The 18,729-nt window shown below is 38.1% G+C and overlaps 1 protein-coding gene across 2 annotated transcripts in view; it reads right to left on the bottom strand.

Moving 5' to 3' along the window:
- Positions 1 to 11,012, bottom strand: part of pisd (phosphatidylserine decarboxylase) — a 43,382-nt gene extending 32,370 nt beyond the window's left edge. Inside the window, exons 1-3 of one of the 2 annotated variants that reach the window (XM_017724727.2) lie at positions 10,925 to 11,012; positions 8,153 to 8,223; positions 7,220 to 7,374 (exon numbers count right to left, since the gene is read on the bottom strand). In XM_017724727.2, coding sequence (XP_017580216.1) covers positions 7,220 to 7,374; positions 8,153 to 8,223; positions 10,925 to 11,001 — 303 coding nt within the window. In that variant the 5' untranslated portion in view covers positions 11,002 to 11,012. Of the gene's footprint in view, positions 1 to 7,219; positions 7,375 to 8,152; positions 8,224 to 10,906 lie in introns of both variants that reach the window. The other variant, XM_017724728.2, reaches the window with a different exon arrangement.
- Between the last annotated feature and the right edge of the window lie 7,717 nt (positions 11,013 to 18,729).

Below are 18,729 nucleotides of genomic sequence, written 5' to 3'. Positions count from 1 at the left end.
AAAAAAACACTAGTGTTATTCTTGAGGGTCCACGAAAGTACAACACAAATTTTGAGGTTGCAACAATGAATCAATATGATATTGCAATGCAAAACTGTGCCAACGTGCATCTTGGAGAACACACACTTTATTAGTTATGTCACCTAAAGCAACTGCACTTTATAAACACCAAAGTTTACAACCGATAAAAAACAATGACCAACTCACGCTAACACTACTCCTACCTTCCAGCTCTACTTTCATTAATAAGCTGTGCAATAACATTATTATAGTCATAATTTTTCCTTTACGTGAATTGTGTGCAAAATATTGTGAAAATACTGAATCGTGGATCCGGTATAACGCATCGAATCATGGATGGTGTATTACACCCCTATATAAAATAACCAAAAATGGCTTCACAAATAACTGATTGAAGCTTTTAAAATGTACTTATTCAAAATGTTAAACTGAACAGTACTGTGGCCTTCCATGAGTGAAGTCCAACCACAGATATACAATTTCTAAAATGTACATGTGAAACACAATAGGCTCAGCTATGCATAAAATGTTTTAGTTCAGATTATATTCATAGTATTTTTTTATAGTGTGTACACTACATAAATAAATAACATAAAAACTGAAAACACATACAATTTTTTGAGATAACACCAGGCAGATAAACAAACATTTAGTCCAGCACCTTTGGTTGCTTAAGTACTGAGTAAGGGCCTGACTGTGGCAGCAGTGGTCGGCGCTTTAACTCCGTCAGCCTGTCCTCTGTCTCAGAGAACAGTGTGAGACTGAGCTGACAACTCATTATAATTCTGTACTGGACTCAACCCACTTTTTCCTCACAGAAGAAATCTGACTATTGTCCTTAGGACTTCAAGTTTGTCTTGGTGCTGTGTGCTTCTGGGAGCTGGAAGTCTATCTACATTTGACTGTGCTGGTATACAACAGTCAAAGGGTTGAGGCAGATTTTGGTTGGGGTATGTGTGTGTGCACATTATTGAGAAGGCACTGTGTTGCAAAATGTTGCTGAAGGTCTGACTTTGGTTGTGTCACTGTGACAGAAAATTTCATGCTTTCACATCACAGTCAAAGTCAAACTAGGTTTAGACTATAGCACCAGTTACAGACCAGAGACAGGATCTGGTCTCTTGGAAGCACTACTATGGCTATACTTATGATCCATCATTGATTCTGTTCTTCATGCTAAAACATGATTTTTTTTTTATACCTATCTAACCCTGAGCATTGATCCAGAAACATTTGGAGGTTTTGAGGTTAAAACATGAATAATACACTACTGGGCAACACAGAACAAAAAAATATATATTACTGATCAGTAAGATAGCATACTTCATATATTAACGTTTCTTTTCTGGACCAAATTTCGTTGTAAGCCTTCATTCTCAGACATCTATGGCGTTTATGGTCTGTTATGCTTCGACCTCTATGGAGTTCTGTTGGTTAGAAAACTGACTCATAAATTTTTTTTTTGCTTTGTAACATACTACTTGCACTACTAAGATGTGTTCAGGTTTCTTATTCAATGAAGGATGTAATCCTGATGAATGAAATGACATAACTCTGCCCATGTTATGACAGCTTTCGTGACTTGCCAGCAAGGCAACTCTACCAGCATGGCACTCCCTATTCTGTGTTTGGCAGTGGAAACTATACATGGAGAACTTTGCTCACCATCTCTTTGTAGACTAATCTTAATTTCTAAAAATAAATTACAACTGTCCTTTTATTCTCCTTAACTAGGTGTGTGTAAATTTATATATATATATATATATATATATATATATATATATATGGAGGTAAAAACTTGTAAAAAAAACCAATATATGTATATATATATATATATATATATATATATATATATATATATAATTTTTTTGTTTTTGCTTTTTTACCATTTTTTTACCTCCATTTTATGCTGTGCTATCTGTCAATATATCACTTTTCTTACAATCCTACAACAAGGAATATAGAGAACCAAAAATCTCAGTCCAGCAACCTTCCACTGTGACATGGGTCAATGGGTCACAATGAGTGACAGTCAACAAATCCACGCTGGAGGTACGATGTCTATCTGCTGTAATTACTGTTCCCTAAAACAGATAAGGTAGGACAGAAAAGGCTGATAAGACCTAAAATGAACCAGGGAAATTCTTCAAATAAAGCCAGCCTATCAGACACCATTAACAGGATGACAGAAGCTCACCCCACTCTCAGGTCATTCCATAAACTACTACAGCAAATATGACTGGCCTGCTGCCCAAAAATGTCTGAAACAACTCTAACAAATAAACGCTTAGATACTAACCATACAAACATCATAGTTGCAATCTGATTAAATACTAACAATCCACAAACAGAGAGTTTGTAGCACTATCTCTGTTTGTGAGCACATGGCAATACTACAGCAAAGCAACACAGCACAGAGACACAGAATGAATCTCTGGTCACAATAAGCAATAAGATCAGGTGTAACAGGTGTAAATCCCCACGATTTGCAAGGAATTTAGGGATTTCATCATCAACAGTCCATAATATCATCAAAAGATTCAGAAAATCTGTAGAAATCTCTGCAAGTAAGCAGCAAGGCAGAAAACCAACATTCAATGCCCGTGACCTTCGATCCCTCAGGCGGCACTGCATTAGAAACCGACATCATTCTGTAATGGATATTACCACATGGGCTGAGGAACACTTCAGAAAACCATTGTCAGTGAACACAGTTCGTCGCTCCATCTACAAGTGCAAGTTAAAACTCTGCCATGCAAAGCGAAAGCCATAAATCAACAAAATCCAGAAACGCCGCCAGCTTCTCTGGGCCCGAGCTCATCTGAGATGGACTGACGGCAAAGTGGAAAAGTGTCCTGTGGTCTGACGAGTCCACATTTAAAATTGTTTTTGGAAAAGATGGATGTTGTGTCCTCGGGGCCAAAGAGGAAAAGGACTGTCCGGACTGTTATCAGCGCAAAGTTCAAAAGCCAGCATCTCTCATGGTATGGGGGTGTGTTAGTGCCCATGGCATGGGTAACTTGCACATCTGTGAAGGCACCATTAATGCTGAAAGGTACATACAGGTTTTGGAGCAACATATGCTGCCATCCAAGCAACGTCTTTTTCAGGGACAGCCTGCTTATTTCAGCAAGACAATGCCAAGCCACATTCTGCATGTGTTACAACAGCGTGGCTTCGTAGTAAAAGAGTGCGGGTACTACACTGGCCTGCCTGCACATTATGAAGTGCAAAATATGACAATGGAGACCCCAGACTGTTGAGCAACTGAAGTTGTACATCAAGCAAAAATGGGAAAGAATTCCACCTACAAAGCTTCAACAATTAGTGTACTCAGTTTCCAAATGCTTATTGAGTGTTGTTAAAAGGAAAGATGATGTAACACAATTGTAAACATGCCCCTGTCCCAACTTCTTTGGAATGTGTTGCAGGCATCAAATTCAAAATGAGTGAATCATTGTATTTGTTTTTATTTATGATTTACACAACGTCCCAACTTCATTGGAATTGGGGTTGTGAATTATAAAGCTTATTATTTAGTGACTGCATGGAACACACTGCAAGACAGTTTTGTTATTCTTAAGATATATGTATGATTCAAGTGAAGCCTAGACCTGCTGGCATTTAAGATATTAAAATTTCAATCAACTGCCTAACTTCTTATGTCTGCATGGCAGTATTGCTTAACTTAGATGTTACAGTCAGACTGGTGGATTTTGTTTCCCAATCTTGAGCACTGATACACTTCTTTGGAGAGCTTTTGCCTCAGATGTTGAAGTCGCTGTAATGCAAAGCAGAGATTTATGCTCAATGTCAAAAATGAGTTCCATAAATTGGCAATTAATGGAAATACTGTTTTACTGTCTTTTAAGACAATTAAATGAAACTAAATGAAAAAAAGATAACTTAAGATTAGAAGCATGATGAAACAAAATAATAAAAAATAAATAGGGCTTATCTAAGAAAGACAGGAACAGAAGGCCTAAGACCTGAAGTGTAAGTCAGTGATATAACCTTCTAAAAAAGGCCATGTTGACCCTTCCAAGCTCAAAATGCTCCAAATTAATGTTTACATTCTGTGTACCAGTTAAACTGCTACATCACCCCTGCTTTCACAGAATTAACTCATTCTCATCAATGACACCATTTAATATTAGGTGTCTCATTTAATTTATGGATATATGATGAAAAATTTTTGATTCTGCCAGTGTATATGTTGTCATAGTATGATGCATAAATTTGTTGCAGCAAACACTAACGTCTGTAAAATGACAAAGCAAACTCTGTATTCCGTTAGTCTGAAAGCACTTTATATGGAATAAGCATCAATATGGATAAAACTGTGCAGCATATTCAGTCAGGAGGCACAAAGATACTGTAATTATATCGGTGTCTGCAGAAAATCAAAGTGTTGTATTGTATCGCAAATAGCCAGAATGCACATTACAATTTGTAATCCTTTACAAATAAATCTTACATTTCTATGCAAGAAATTTCTATGTAATAGAAATACTAATCCAAATGGTTTTAGTCTCAATTTCAAAGTTAATAAAGCTACACCCTTCTTCATGAGAATGAAGATGTAAGCATAAAAACACTTGTTCTGAGATTACATGTTAAAAATGCAAGAATTAACTGTACAGCTAACAAATACACAAACATTATTGCTCTCTAAAAATATAAGAGCAGCAACTTAGAACTTTTTTGTATGTTTTCATAAGCCCCACAATCCTAAAATGAATGCATTTACTGCTTTTATTTACATTTATTTGCCTCAATCTTACACAACAATTCACATTTTGTTTGTTGCAGTCTACAACCCCAATTCCAATGAAGTTTGGACGTTGTGTAAAACATAAATAAAAATAGAATACGATGATTTGCAAATCCTTTTCAACCTATTTTCAATTGAATACACTACAAAGACAAGATATTTAATGTTCAAACAGATACACTTTATTGTTTTTTGCAAATATTCACTCATTTTGAATTTGATGCCTGCAACAAGTTCCAAAGAAGTTGGGACATGGGCAACAAAAGACAAAAGACTGGGAAAGTTGAGGAATGCTCAAAAAACACCTGTTTGGAACATTCCACAGGTGAGCAGGTTAATTGGAAACAGGTGAGTGTCATGATTGGGTATTAAGGGAGCATCCCTGAAAGGCTCAGTCATTCACAAGCAAGGATGGGGCGAGGTTCACCACTTTTTGAACAACATTGTTGAGAACAATGTGCAATTGCAAGGAATTTAGGGGTTTCATCATCTACAGTCCATAATATCATCAAAAGATTCAGAGAATCTACAGAAATCTCTGCAAGTAAGTGGCAAGGCAGAAAACCAACATTGAGTGCCCATGACCTTCGATGCCTCAGGCGGCACTGTATTAAAAACCAACATGATTCTGTAATGGATATTACCACATGGGCTGAGGAACACTTCAGAAAACCACTGTCAGTGAACACAGTTCGTCGCTCCATCTACAAGTGCAAGTTAAAACTCTGCCATGCAAAGCGAAAGCCATATATCAACAACACCCAGAAACACCGCTGGCTTCTCTGGGCCCGAGCTCATCTGAGATGGACTGATGCAAAGTGGAAAAAGTGTCCTGTGGTCTGATGATTCCACATTTCAAATTGTTTTTGGAAATCATGCACATTGTGTCCTCTGGACCAAAGAGGAAAAGGACTGTCCGGATTGTTATCAGCGCAAAGTTCAAAAGCCAGCATCTCTGATGGTATGGGGGTGTGTTAGTGCCGATGGCATGGGTAACTTGCACATCTGTGAAGGCACCATTAATGCTGATAGGTACATACAGGTTTTGGAGCAACATATGCTGGAATCCAAGTAACGTCTTTTTCAGGGACGTCCTGCTTATTACAGCAAGACAATGCCAAGCCACATTCTGCACATGTTACAACAGCGTGCCTTCGTAGTAAAAGAGTGCGGGTACTACACTGGCCTGTCTGCAGTCCAGACCTGTCTCCCATTGGAAATTTGTGGTGCATTATGATGCGCAAAATACGACAATGGAGAGCCCAGACTGTTGAGCAACTGAAGTTGTACATCAAGCAAGAATGGGAAAGAATTCCATCTTCAAAGATTCAACACTTAGTGTCCTCAGTTCCCAAACGCTTATTGAGTGTTAAAAGGAAAGGTGATGTAACACAATTGTAAACATGCCCCTGTCCCAACATCTTTGGAACGTGTTGCAGGTATCAAATTCAAAATGAGTGAATATTTGCAAAAAAAATTAAGTTTATTCATTTGAACATTAAATATCTTGTCTTTGTAGTGTATTTAATTGAATATAGGTTGAAAAGGACTTGCAAATCATTGTATTCTGTTTATATTTCTGTTTTACACAACATCCCAACTTCACTGGAATTGTGGTTGTAGTATAGCTGTGAAATATAAATACTGCATAAAAAGTCAACTTAAATAAATGTCTTCTTCTTCTTTCGGCTGCTCCCTTTAGGGGTCGCCACAGCGGATCATCTGCCTCCATCTTGCCCTATCCATTGCCTCCTCTACTTTCACACCAACTTAAATAAATGTAATCATCTTAAATAATTGCAATTAGATGATTGTCATAACTGTGACAGGCCTATTTTACAGTGTATAAAGGTGTGCATGCCGGCATCAGCACTGACATTCATACATGAAAAATACTGGATATTAGCATGGACCCAGAACACATTTCATATATCGAAATCCGACCCATTGTGCCACTACTGACATACTTACAGTGCTTCAAGTACAAACCTAGCTTAACTCACACTGAAGGAGCTAGTCAAGCAGATATGAATATCCAAACATTTTCCACGATACATGCCCTGAATGTCTCTCTCACACACAGACACACACACTGAACTTCTGCACTGCACATACAACATCTCAGTATCCAGAGACATTGGCTAACTCAATAAAATTTCCATTTCAAACTGTCATGATGCTGTTTTAGTGCTACAAGAGTATTGCACACACGGTCAGCCAAAATATCAGACAGACTGAGGACACATGTTAAGAATGTGTTTCTGAGTGTTGAGAATAAGCCATGGCTGCTGCAACACTGTCTGCCCAAAGCTGGCAGACTGCGTACAACTAAAAAAATTATAATTATAATTATAATAAAGCTGAAATCGAAACAGTAACAACTGCAAATGAAGCACATAATGATCAGCAGAGCTCAGGCCCTACCTGTAGCTCACTGGCGAGGCGAGGAGGTACCGCAATGCCTAGCTTTTCTAATTCTCTGGCTTTATATTGTTCATACTGGTTGTATCCAAAGTAGCCACTTCCGGTTGCAATTAAAAGAGGAAGAGGTCGTACACGGGCTTGAAGGCATGGAGAACCTGAAGAACAGTAAACACAAGGATATCAGCATAAACAGGCCTAAACAAAACTACTGCCTGTTAAATTCAGTTGGGGAGATTTAAACAAATTAATTCTAGAGAAACTAGCAGTATCAGATTTCTTTACAATGGTTGTGACACTCCGCATGCACCCAACATGAATAGATTATAAATCTATACATTTTAGCCTGAAGTAACTTCTGAAACCCATCATAAATCACGTCTCAGGAATCAGCCAACATATTTGTAATTATTTTTGTAATAATTCTTTGAATGCTTTAGATGTCAGGTTCCTATCACCATGACTCTATTTAGTTCTTAACCATTTAATTAAAGAGTGATTGATGGTCGGTTCTACACATCATTCAAAGTCATTAAAATGATTCACTTAAAAACATTGTGCATGACCTGGCTAGAAAGAAGTATAAATATTGCGTTTCCACCGCAATATGCAATGAGAACATGTTACATTCATGATATGCGAAACAAAAAAGAGTATATGAGAACTGGCAGTCTTGCTTTATTGGTGTGTGGCAGCCTGGCAGGTGTACACCAGAAAGAAAAAAACGTAGACTGAAAATATGCATAAAGAGATGACACTGCCACCCACTGGAACAGTTAAGGAACAGTATTTCGATGCGTAGACACATACTTTTCATTCAAAGCAACAACAACAACAAAAAAACAAAAAAAACACACAAACACAAAAAGGAAGAGTCCCACAGATATCCTGACACAGATAGGAGACATGTACACAGATGAAAATAATGATACCTACCTTTTGCGTGTGAGCATAGTGATATCTGCTGATTCCATCGGAGGCCATGGGAACGGAAAAATAGGAAACCACTGCACCAGAGAAAACAATTTACATTTGAAATCATACAAAGAAAAAAGTTTTAAAACTTCTTTAAGTAAGATTAATTTCAGTGTTTTGGGGCTCCAGTTAAATACAGATGAAGTTCAGTTTTTACATTATTTTTTTTATTAAGATCTCTCCATATGGACTTTTGGAAAAATCTATAACTACTTAAAACATAATGGTTGGTGGTGCATTGTTTCAGTATCTCTCAGAAAATGCAATTTCACTTCAGATAAATTTGGTGCATCTAGTCTGATAAATACAGAACACAATAGGGGCTAGCTGGCGTTTACACTTTTTTGATTGAGTTCAGGCTGCTAATTTGTGGGGAACTCTTCCAAACCACATAGATCACTGACCTGTACGCCCAAACAGACAGATACTCAAAACTTAGCAGCAAAGTTAAAATCTCCATTTCATCTTTTAACAGGGCAAAATATTTAAAGCATGAGTGCTGCACTCAGTAACCTGCCCTTTATTGTCAAGCACAAACTAATATTTATGCACTGTGCCAATTTATGGTACTGTGACATGTGAAAATTACTAAATGCCAATTGGAAAATTTCCTACCTGGGGTACTGCACACCTAAAAAAGTCAGTTTTCTAAAGCAGAGCTGAACAAACCCCGCCGGGTCAAAACAAATAACACTGGCATTTGAAAGGCTTGTTGTGAAATTACCCTTTCAGACATTACACTTTCTGACATCATCAAAGCAAAGATGGGATACATAAATGAAATATACTTATAAAGCTGGCAAGTGTATCATACTGTACCTTTACTGGGAGAGGAGACGAAAATTTAAATCCTTGCTGACATTTTTTGTTGGATTTTTTTTTCCCCCCACAAAGCAATGTTCAGAAAGTCCATACGATGATTTGCAAATCCTTTTACAACCTATATTAAATTAAATACACTACAAAGACAAGACATTTAATGTTTAAATGGATAAACTTTATTGTTTTTTGCAAATATTCACTCATTTTGAATTTGATGCCTGCAACACGTTCCAAAGAAGTTGGGACAAAGGCATGTTTACCACTGTGTTACATCACCTTTCCTTTTAACAACACTCAATAAGCGTTTGGGAACTGAGGACAATAACTGTTGAAGCTTTTTAGGTGGAATTCTTTCCCATTCTTGCTTGATGTACAACTTCAGTTGCTCAACAGTCTGGGGTCTCCGTTGTCGTATTTTGCGCTTCATAATGCACCACACATTTTCAACTGGAGACAGGTCTGGACTGCAGACAGGCCAGTCTAGTACCCATACCCTTTTACTGCGAAGACATGCTGTTGTAACACATGCAGAATGTGGCTTGGCATTGTCTTGCTGAAATAAGCAGGGATGTCCCTGAAAAAGTCGTTGCTTGGATGGCAGCATATGTTGCTCCAAAACCTGTATGTACCTTTCAGCATTAATGGTGCCTTCAGAGATGTGTAAGTTACCCATGCCATGGGCACTAACACACCCCCATACCATCAGAGATGCTGGCTTTTGAACCTTGCACTGATAACAATCCGGACAGTCCTTTTCCTCTTTGGCCCGGAGGACATGACGTCCATGATTTCCAAAAACAATTTGAAATGTGGACTCGTCAGACCACAGGACACTTTTCCACTTTGCGTCAGTCCATCTCAGATGAGCTTGGGCCCAGAGAAGCCGGCAACGTTTCTGGGTGTTGTTGATATTGAAGGTTGATACCATCAAAGGTCACGGGCATTCAATGTCGGTTTTTTGCCTTGGCGCTTACTTGCAGAGATTTCTGTAGATTCTCTGAATCTTTTGATGATATTATGGTCTGTAGATGATGAAATCCCAAAATTCCTTGTAATTACACGTTGAGAAATGTTGTACTTAAACTGTTGGACTATTTGCTCACGCAGTTGTTCACAAAGTGGTGAATCTCGCCCCACCCTTGCTTGTGAACGACGGAGCCTTTCAGGGATGCTCCAATTAATTTCCAATTAACCTGTTCAGAATTTTGCAATGTTCCAAACAGGTGTTTTTTGAGCATTCCTCAACTTTCCCAGTCTTTTGTTGCCCCTGTCCCAACTTCTTTGGAACATGTTGCAGGCATCAAATTCAAAATGAGTGAACATTTGCAAAAAAAAGTTTATCTGTTTGAACATTAAATATCTTGTCTTTGTAGTGTATTCAATTGAATATAGGTTGAAAAGGATTTGCAAATCATCGTATTCTGTTTTTACTTATGTTTTGCACAATGTCCCAACTTCATTGGAATTGGGGTTGTACATACATTTTGTAGAATTGAGTCCAGGACTGTTGGGCTAGAAATGTTAACCCTTTAAAGTAAATAAGGATAAATGTTATGTTAACCACTAATCACCTACATTTTCGCGGCACCACGCAATTAATATAGGTTAGAACCATCTAGCTACAGAACATCCTGCAGAACTCTTTCGTGATGTAAAGAAACCTTTAATCATGCAAATGGTCCTTGAGTGTTCAAAGTTCTTTGTAGAACCACTTTATTAACCCTCTTTAGTTAGTTAGAACCCTTAAAGTTAGTTTCCTTCTACACTTCCTTTGGCATGCAACGACTTTAACCAGCTAGCGTTGGCAGACTGTCAGTTTCAGTTGAGCTGTAACTATATTTCTAAAGTGAAACCACAAACTGCTAGATGACTGAGAACAATAATAATACTAACACATAAACAGTCATTCACCTAAACCCTCCTGGCGTCCCTGGAAATCGGGAAGAACACACCTTGCGCAAGGAAGCTGCCATTTTTGTTGTATGCATGAACGTGGGGAGCGACACTACAAGAGAAGGACCAGAGAACCTGAAGAGAGGAGAGTTCCCACTCTGCAAGGTCTTCTGGTTCCTCAAACGCTAGAGGGCGCGCCTGAGTGAGTCCAGAATGAATGGGTTGATATGGAGCATTTGACCAAAATCACAGTTTATAAATGCTGAAACATTTTTAATGGAAAAGAATGTGATCATTCCCTGAATAATTAGTTTTATGACACACTAACACCGTTGTTATATTTTTAAGAGCTTTAAAACTCGAGCTATAGGAGTTGAAAACGGCGCATGTATGTCCATGACGTCAGTGAGCGCGAACAACCAATGAGCTGCTTCGCTCGCCAAACCCATTTACTGTACAAAAAATTAAACTTATAGGTGAGTTTTCTCTGCTGTTTTTAGTGAAATACATCCTTCTACTTTCTAACATTAAAGAAACGTTCTGGGCGAGTGATTAAAACCAATTTAAACTGTTCGTTTTTAGCCGTTGAGCTCCATTCACTCCAATTTATTGAGGACTCACTCGCGGGCGCCCTCTGCTGTTCAGCAGTCCTGTTTTGTTATAACGGGGGAATAGTGAGTGGCCAGACTCCTCATACACCGACTCTGTGTCGTCCACCTCGATTTGGACTACGCATGCGCAGGGATTTCGAGGAAAAAAAAAACGATTTCAGAAATTGCATCCTGCGCAGAGAACCTGTAGAGTGGAGAATTACCGCTCTGCAATGTCTTCCGGATTTTTAATGTAAAAGAATGCGACCACTTCCTGAACATGGATTATCATAAAACATTTTAACACCGCTGTTACATTTTAAAGAGCTTTTAAACTCGAGAGCTACAGGCGTTTAAAACGACGTCTCATGTATGTCCATGACGTCAGTGAGCGAGAACAGCCAATGAGCTGCTCCGCTCGCCCATCAATCATCACTCTCCAGCAGTAAAGCCCGCCTCCTGTTGCCCAAAACTCGTTTGCTATAGAAAAAAGGAAACTTATAGGTGAGTTTTCTTTGCTTTTTTAGTGAAATACATATTTCTACTTTCTAACATTGAGGAAACGTTCTGGGCGAGTGATTAGAAACTATTTTAACTGTTCGTTTTTAGCCGTTGAGCTCCATTCACTCCCATTCATTGAGGACTAACTTGCGGGAGCCCTCTGCTGTTCAGCAGTCCTGTTTTTGATATAACGAGGACATAGGAAAATAGGAAAATAGGAATATATATATATATATATATATATATATATATATATATATATATATATATATATATATATATATAGTTGTTTGCTTTGTATTATGTTTTAGTTTATTATTATTTTGTTTTATATATATATATATAGTCAAAGTATCAAAGTATCAATGGATTTATGACATCTTATTTTTCATCCGTCGAAAATTTACCAAGGTGTGTGTATAGGTGTACAGATCTGAAAAAAATTATGTTTTGTATGATGCGTTGCGTAGTCCTGATCACGTTTCCGGTGTGGTGGCAAATCTCTCACCCCCGTTCTAATCTTGCTTCCCCCGGTTTCCGGTCACGGTATTCTCAGAATCTTAGCCGTCAAGCAACAATTCTGGGCGGAACCTCAAAAGGCACAGGTAGTCGTGTATGTGCACGACTTTTTGTAAACTTAAATATATTCGTAAACAAACACAACTAAGCTGTGACACGTTTTACAGTTAACACTAATGGCTTTCATAAAAATGACAAGGTGCTAACTTGCTGACTCCGAGGCTAAGTGAAATCAGGACGGGGATGTGAGATTGGGATCTACACCGGTCAAACACAGCAGAAGGCGGGCATAATGTCCACATTCCCCTGTTTTACGTCCAAACAAACTGCCTTTTTCCGAGTATACGACCGCCCACATGTCGGGCCGGGCACTGAAGGACGACTGACTGTTGAACTCTCCTGCTACCACTGTTGCCAACTTAGCGACTTTGTCGCTAGATTTAGCGACTTTTCAGAGCCTCTAGCGACTTTATTTTTTTAAAAGCGACTAGCGACAAATCTAGCGACTTTTTGTGGTGTTGGAGACTTTTGGAGACTCTGAGATGAACCCTCATGCTCTTCAGTGACTGTCCTCGTCCCACAGCAGTCAGAGCAGACCCCCGCTGACTGACCCCGCCCCGTATTTACAGAGCGGGATGTACATAGAAATCGAATGTCCTTGGAGACCCTTAACTCAATCCTGTATATCCGATATGGTCTCAGGTTGTCTGGTGAGGCTTGCTATGACCACAAGCTGCCTGATGATGTTTTGCAGCTTTTTGGCACATCAGCTGCTTATTCATATAAGTCGGCTCCCTCAGCTGAACCTGCCATAGAAGACCAAAATGAAGATGACCTACTCTTTCAGTGAGCCAGAACAGTTTGTGAATAATAGGTTTAACACTAAAGAAAACTTAAAAAAACTAAGATAAAAATAAAAAAAACTAAAAATAAATTAAAAAAACAGAAAAAAAACTAACTCTGCCAAAGTGTCTCTTTTAAGGTCACTTTGCCATCCCAAGCCCGGATAAGGGAGGAGGGTTGAACGTAGAACAGCAGTTCCTGCTAACTGCTACTGTTATGCTAACATTTAACAACACAGCAAAAAACTGATTTATGTAATTTACGTAAAAATGATTTATACACAGCATTACAGTCATGAGCGTGTTTTGAGAAGTGACTGCCTATTTCAAAGGCAACAGAAGTTGTTCATTTGTTATGAGTTCATTTGTAGTTCTAACATATCTCGGGTGTTTTTTCTCTCCCACATCGTTATTCCTTTACAGCTTCAAAAACATATATTATGCAAATTAGGTGATGGCGTCATTTAGCGACTTTTCGGACAGCCAATAGCGACTTTCCTTACCTTATCCTGCTTTGGACTAGCTGCCCACCCTACAATGAAGTTTTCATCGACTCCTTGCTATTACTACTACTAATACTACTGCTATTAATATTAGTAGTTTAATCCTTTGTACGTAGCTTGACCAGAGGAGGATGGGTCCCCCCTTGTGAGCCTTGGTTCCTCCCAAAGTTTCTTCCTCAGCTCTGAGGGAGATTTTCCTTGCCACTGTCGCCCCTGGCTTGCTCACCTGGGGGTTTTTAAATTCATGTTAAAACTTTGTATTTGCGTCATACAAATAAATTTGATTTGATTTGAGTTCGAGTTTAAACCCTCGAGTTTAAAAGCTTTTAAAATATAACAGCAGTGATAAAAAGTTTTCTGCTCTTCGGTGCTCAGGAAGTCATTGTATTATTCTCCATTAAAAATGTTTAAGCATTTATAAACTATGATTTGGTCAAATGCTCCATATCAACCCATTAATTTTGCTCGCTCGGGAGCGCCCTCTAGTGTTTGAGAAAACTCGGAAGACATTGCAGATTGGAAGTGCTCCTCTCTAGAAGTTCTCTGCTGTTACCTACAATTCATTAAGTCTGGATGATTGCTCTGCGCCACATTCTCAAAGAACATGGAGAGATAAGAATTACCGAATTACCACTCTGCAATGTTTCCCGGGTTTTCTCAGACGCTAGATGGCGCTATACTATTGCAGTTTATTTTTCTTTCGACTCTGTATAATTGCTGTATAAATAAAGCTGTCTGTATGAGCACGGTGTTATGTTTCTTTACATGAACCAACGCCAGAAGGAAAGCTAATTTGGAACATTAGAACAAGACAATGAGGTGTTCAGAAGACGACTGTGTTTAGAAATTCATCTTCAATTAACCACAGCCAATATTCATCTTCAATTCCTGAATAATTACTTTGTGCCTGAAAAAGCACAGATTCTACATAATCATACAGTGTACATATTAACCCCATTATTAATTAGTGAGTCATATTGGGCACATCCTTCATTGGTGTTCCTACTGAGGTCCTGTTACACAATATATCCATAAAATAACATCCAGTATTGCATGTTATATCATTAGCTATAATAGGTTAATTTTATCCCCCAATAATTTAATCACATTAATGTTATCACTGATGCTGAACATTTACAGACCGCAGTTGTATACACACCACTTAGGAGTAGGACCTAAATGGGACACACAATGGTGTAACTGCTAATTGAAATGTGTTCAATTTGTGTAGACTCTTCACTAAATCTAAAAGCCAATCACTGCTCGTTGTATTCTAGAATAGAATACATATTCTGTTCTCGTTGTATTGTAGAGTGGCAGTTTGGCATATTGTTACAAATTAAGAATACCAATCTACACATTTGGAATAGATGTGTACTATTTCACTATGATACCTTTTGGTATATAAAGCTTCATGTTACATGTGCCATAACATCACATGGACAACATCCTTATCAATTTGAAGGACAGCCAAGGAAATATTACCTTATATGTACCAAAAACTGGTGCAGAAAAGGGGAAGAATGGTGGGTGAACAATAAAACTAGCAATGCGACTGCAATGGTTTTGGGAATACTTTATTCATTTTGATGTACTTTTCCAGATAAAAGTACTTGTATTCATACTACATGATTTACATCCAAGCTTTTAAAGGCTTTTTTGTAGTATTTTTATAAAGGTGGCCCTGTTGACTGCCTCTATAGCCTCTACTACAGGAATCAATTTTCACCCAGAGCTCTACACCTGCAACCAGTCCCCCTCCATCCCCTTTACCTTCAGTTCAGTGGTCAAACCCCAGCAACCTTCACCCAGTCTTTCACTGGGAGACACCTTCCAGCCATCAACTTCAGCCAGACTAGGCTCAGAGCAGCTGCTATCCACATCTAAACTGTTGACTGTTGGTAAGCCAAGAGTCTTAGCAAGGTACAGTACAGTATCTGATTATAAGCATTATAAAAACAATAACAAAAAAAAAAACAGAACAAAGTTTCCATGAGGAGTTACAGGGGGCTGTCGCAGTGTGGCTTCTGAGTACAAATGTGGTATCCACCTACTGCTCTGACAGTATTTGAAAATCCAGCTTGAAAACCTAACAGCTAATTATGCAGGGTTTGTCCTGCTGGTCAGGAAATGTGATGTGCCATGTGTGTATTTACTAGATTACAAAACTCAAGAAGATGTTTGACAAGTGTGGATTTTGGGACAGTCAGTTTGGATTTTGAATTAGTCTGCTATTTCCCTATATGACTGTGGCCAGTGGCAATTTTGTCTGCTGTGGATTCATATAAACAGGGCCAAGGGTGTTAATCAGACCCTAAATAGAAAGCAAGAGAAAAAGGTTATTATAATAACATTAAAATGGATGGTTTGGATGTTATGTGGCTTCCACATATTCTACACGCCTCTACGTGTCCTTTGCAGTGTCTGAAATGACCTCTACATTCTGAGAGACTATAGAGAGGGACAACATTCACTATAAAATTATGTATTTTTGGAACAAACCTAAAGAGGGGGAAGAATAATTACATATGGCAGACAGGGATAAAGTCTATCCCTGTAAAGAAAACCTGGTTTTTGCCTGGACCAAGCTGATTTAATACATTAAAATGACTGGCAACATGGCTCATAGAGTAGTAGTGCACACAATGAAATGAGCAGGAAGCATCTTCAGCTTCCTATTCCTTTCATTGTGTGCATTACTGCTCTATGAGCCATGTTGCCAGTAATTTTAATAAATTAAATCAGCTTGGACCAGGCTAAAAACTGAGAGTGTTTTTTCTGTGTTTGGAATCTGTTATTGGTTTTATTCCATGCAAATACACCCCTCTGAAATTTCTTGTTTCTTGTCCATTTCCTTTTATGCGCATTTACTCATTGTGCCATACTGCCAGGTACATCTTGGGGGGTGGAACTATTCAATTCAATCACATTAATTCACGTTCACTAGCCCAGAATGTTTCTTTAATTCTTGAAAGTATAAAGATGTATTTCATTAAAAAAGCAAAGAAAACTCACCTATACGTTTCCTTTTTTCTACAGCAAACGGGTTTCGGGCAGCAGGAGGCGGGCTTTACTGTTAGACAGTGATGATTGAATGGCGAGTAGAGCAGCTCATTGGCTGTTCGCGCTCACTGACGTCATGGACATACATGAGGCGTCTTTTTAAACGCCTATAGCTTGAGTTTAAAAGCTCTTAAAATATAAAAGCGGTGTTAAAATGTTTTATGTTACTCATTGTTCAACAAGTTTAAGCATTTATAAACTATGATTTTGGTCAAATGCACATCAACCCTTTCATTCTGGACCCACTCATCGCCTTCTAGCGTTTGAGAAAACCGCAAGACATTGTAGAGTGGTAGTTCTCCTCTCTACAAGTTCTGTGAGCTCTCAAACATGCCTATTCGTTTGGCTTGAACACAGGAAGAGTTCACTAAAGCTTGTGACGCCATCTACTGTATCGGAGTATTTATGTGATCTGTGTTTATGCATTCTGGATAAGCTTTGCTGCTGTAGCAATCGTTTAAGCATAAACATGCTCTCTCTGTCATCAAAAATGTGTGAACTGAAAAATACTCGTGTCATCATTTTTATTCATAAAACATATCAGAACAGAAATTTACAATAGTCAGTCATAATTAGGCTATATATTTTGTGTGGTTCTGTGCCTTTCCAAAATAAACTTTCAAATCTCTAACACTGAATGGGTATATTAAGAAAGTGGGGGGATAAAATGTCAAATAAAAAGTGCACAATCATAAAATAAGGGATCCCAGATATGACTTTTATCATACCATTGTATGATCATATGCAAAAGTTTGCACACCCCTGGTCAAATCACATTTTGTTAATTTTCAAAATGAAAATTAGTACATCATCTACAGAGAACGCACTTCTGCACCTTTCAATGCAATTACTATTTGTTGACTTTGACATGTTGGAAAAATAAAATTGTGTCCTGTGTAAAAAACACATTTTATGCTTAATTTTTTCCAATTCTGCAAACAAGGCACTGAAATTTGCATTAAAAAACAACTCTTTTTAAGATGTTCTCTCGAGATGATGCACTAATTTAATACCTTTAATACCTGATTTATAAAATCAGCAAGAGTGTTCAAACATACGATTGGATACAGTAACCCTCTCAATAGCTTCACGGTCCAAAATCTCCTCTTCACAACGGCTCACCATTTTGGGGTTCTAGTGCTAAATGGCCAAAGCTACATGTAATAGCTTAAAGGCTACATAAAGCACAGGTACAATGTTCTTCCTTAAATAACAAATATTATATTGCAAGGAAAATTTGATTGATATATACTGTGAATTTTTGTAATAAAACAGACATTTTAATACTGTAATCAAGGCCTGTTTCTTTTTAATATGTATGTACTAGTTATCAAGAGAAATACAGTATGGAAGCATATGCTGTATGATGCACAATAGAATTTTAAAACAACATTGAAATTAGAACTTGGTTGCAATACCTAGCAAGGATTTTCTGTGTATGCTGTGTTGTTGCCACTTCACAGCAAGTACCATAAAAGTGTTGAAGGAAAGATGGAATGGCTGATGGTTAACCAGACATGGGAAAAATACAGCTTAAATTTAGAAAAAGAAAAAGAAAAAAAAACCTTTTCCCAAGTACAAACAATTACTTCTTATTTATACTGTAGCTGAGTGTTCAGGTGGCAACAGCATTGCTTAGCAGTGCATACTACTTACAGGTCTCAGACCCTGTGAAATGAATGTCTATAATTAAACATCATAGAATTTAGCAGCTTTAGCTCCCAGACAGACTTACAAATCCAGAGAAGAAACAATAGCCCCCCCCCCTCAGTAAATAAAAAGGGGGGAAAAAATGCTGCATATTT

Source organism: Pygocentrus nattereri, chromosome 23, assembly GCF_015220715.1.
Source record: "Pygocentrus nattereri isolate fPygNat1 chromosome 23, fPygNat1.pri, whole genome shotgun sequence".
Lineage (NCBI taxonomy): Eukaryota > Metazoa > Chordata > Actinopteri > Characiformes > Serrasalmidae > Pygocentrus > Pygocentrus nattereri.
This window is presented reverse-complemented; position numbering and strand designations above follow the sequence as displayed.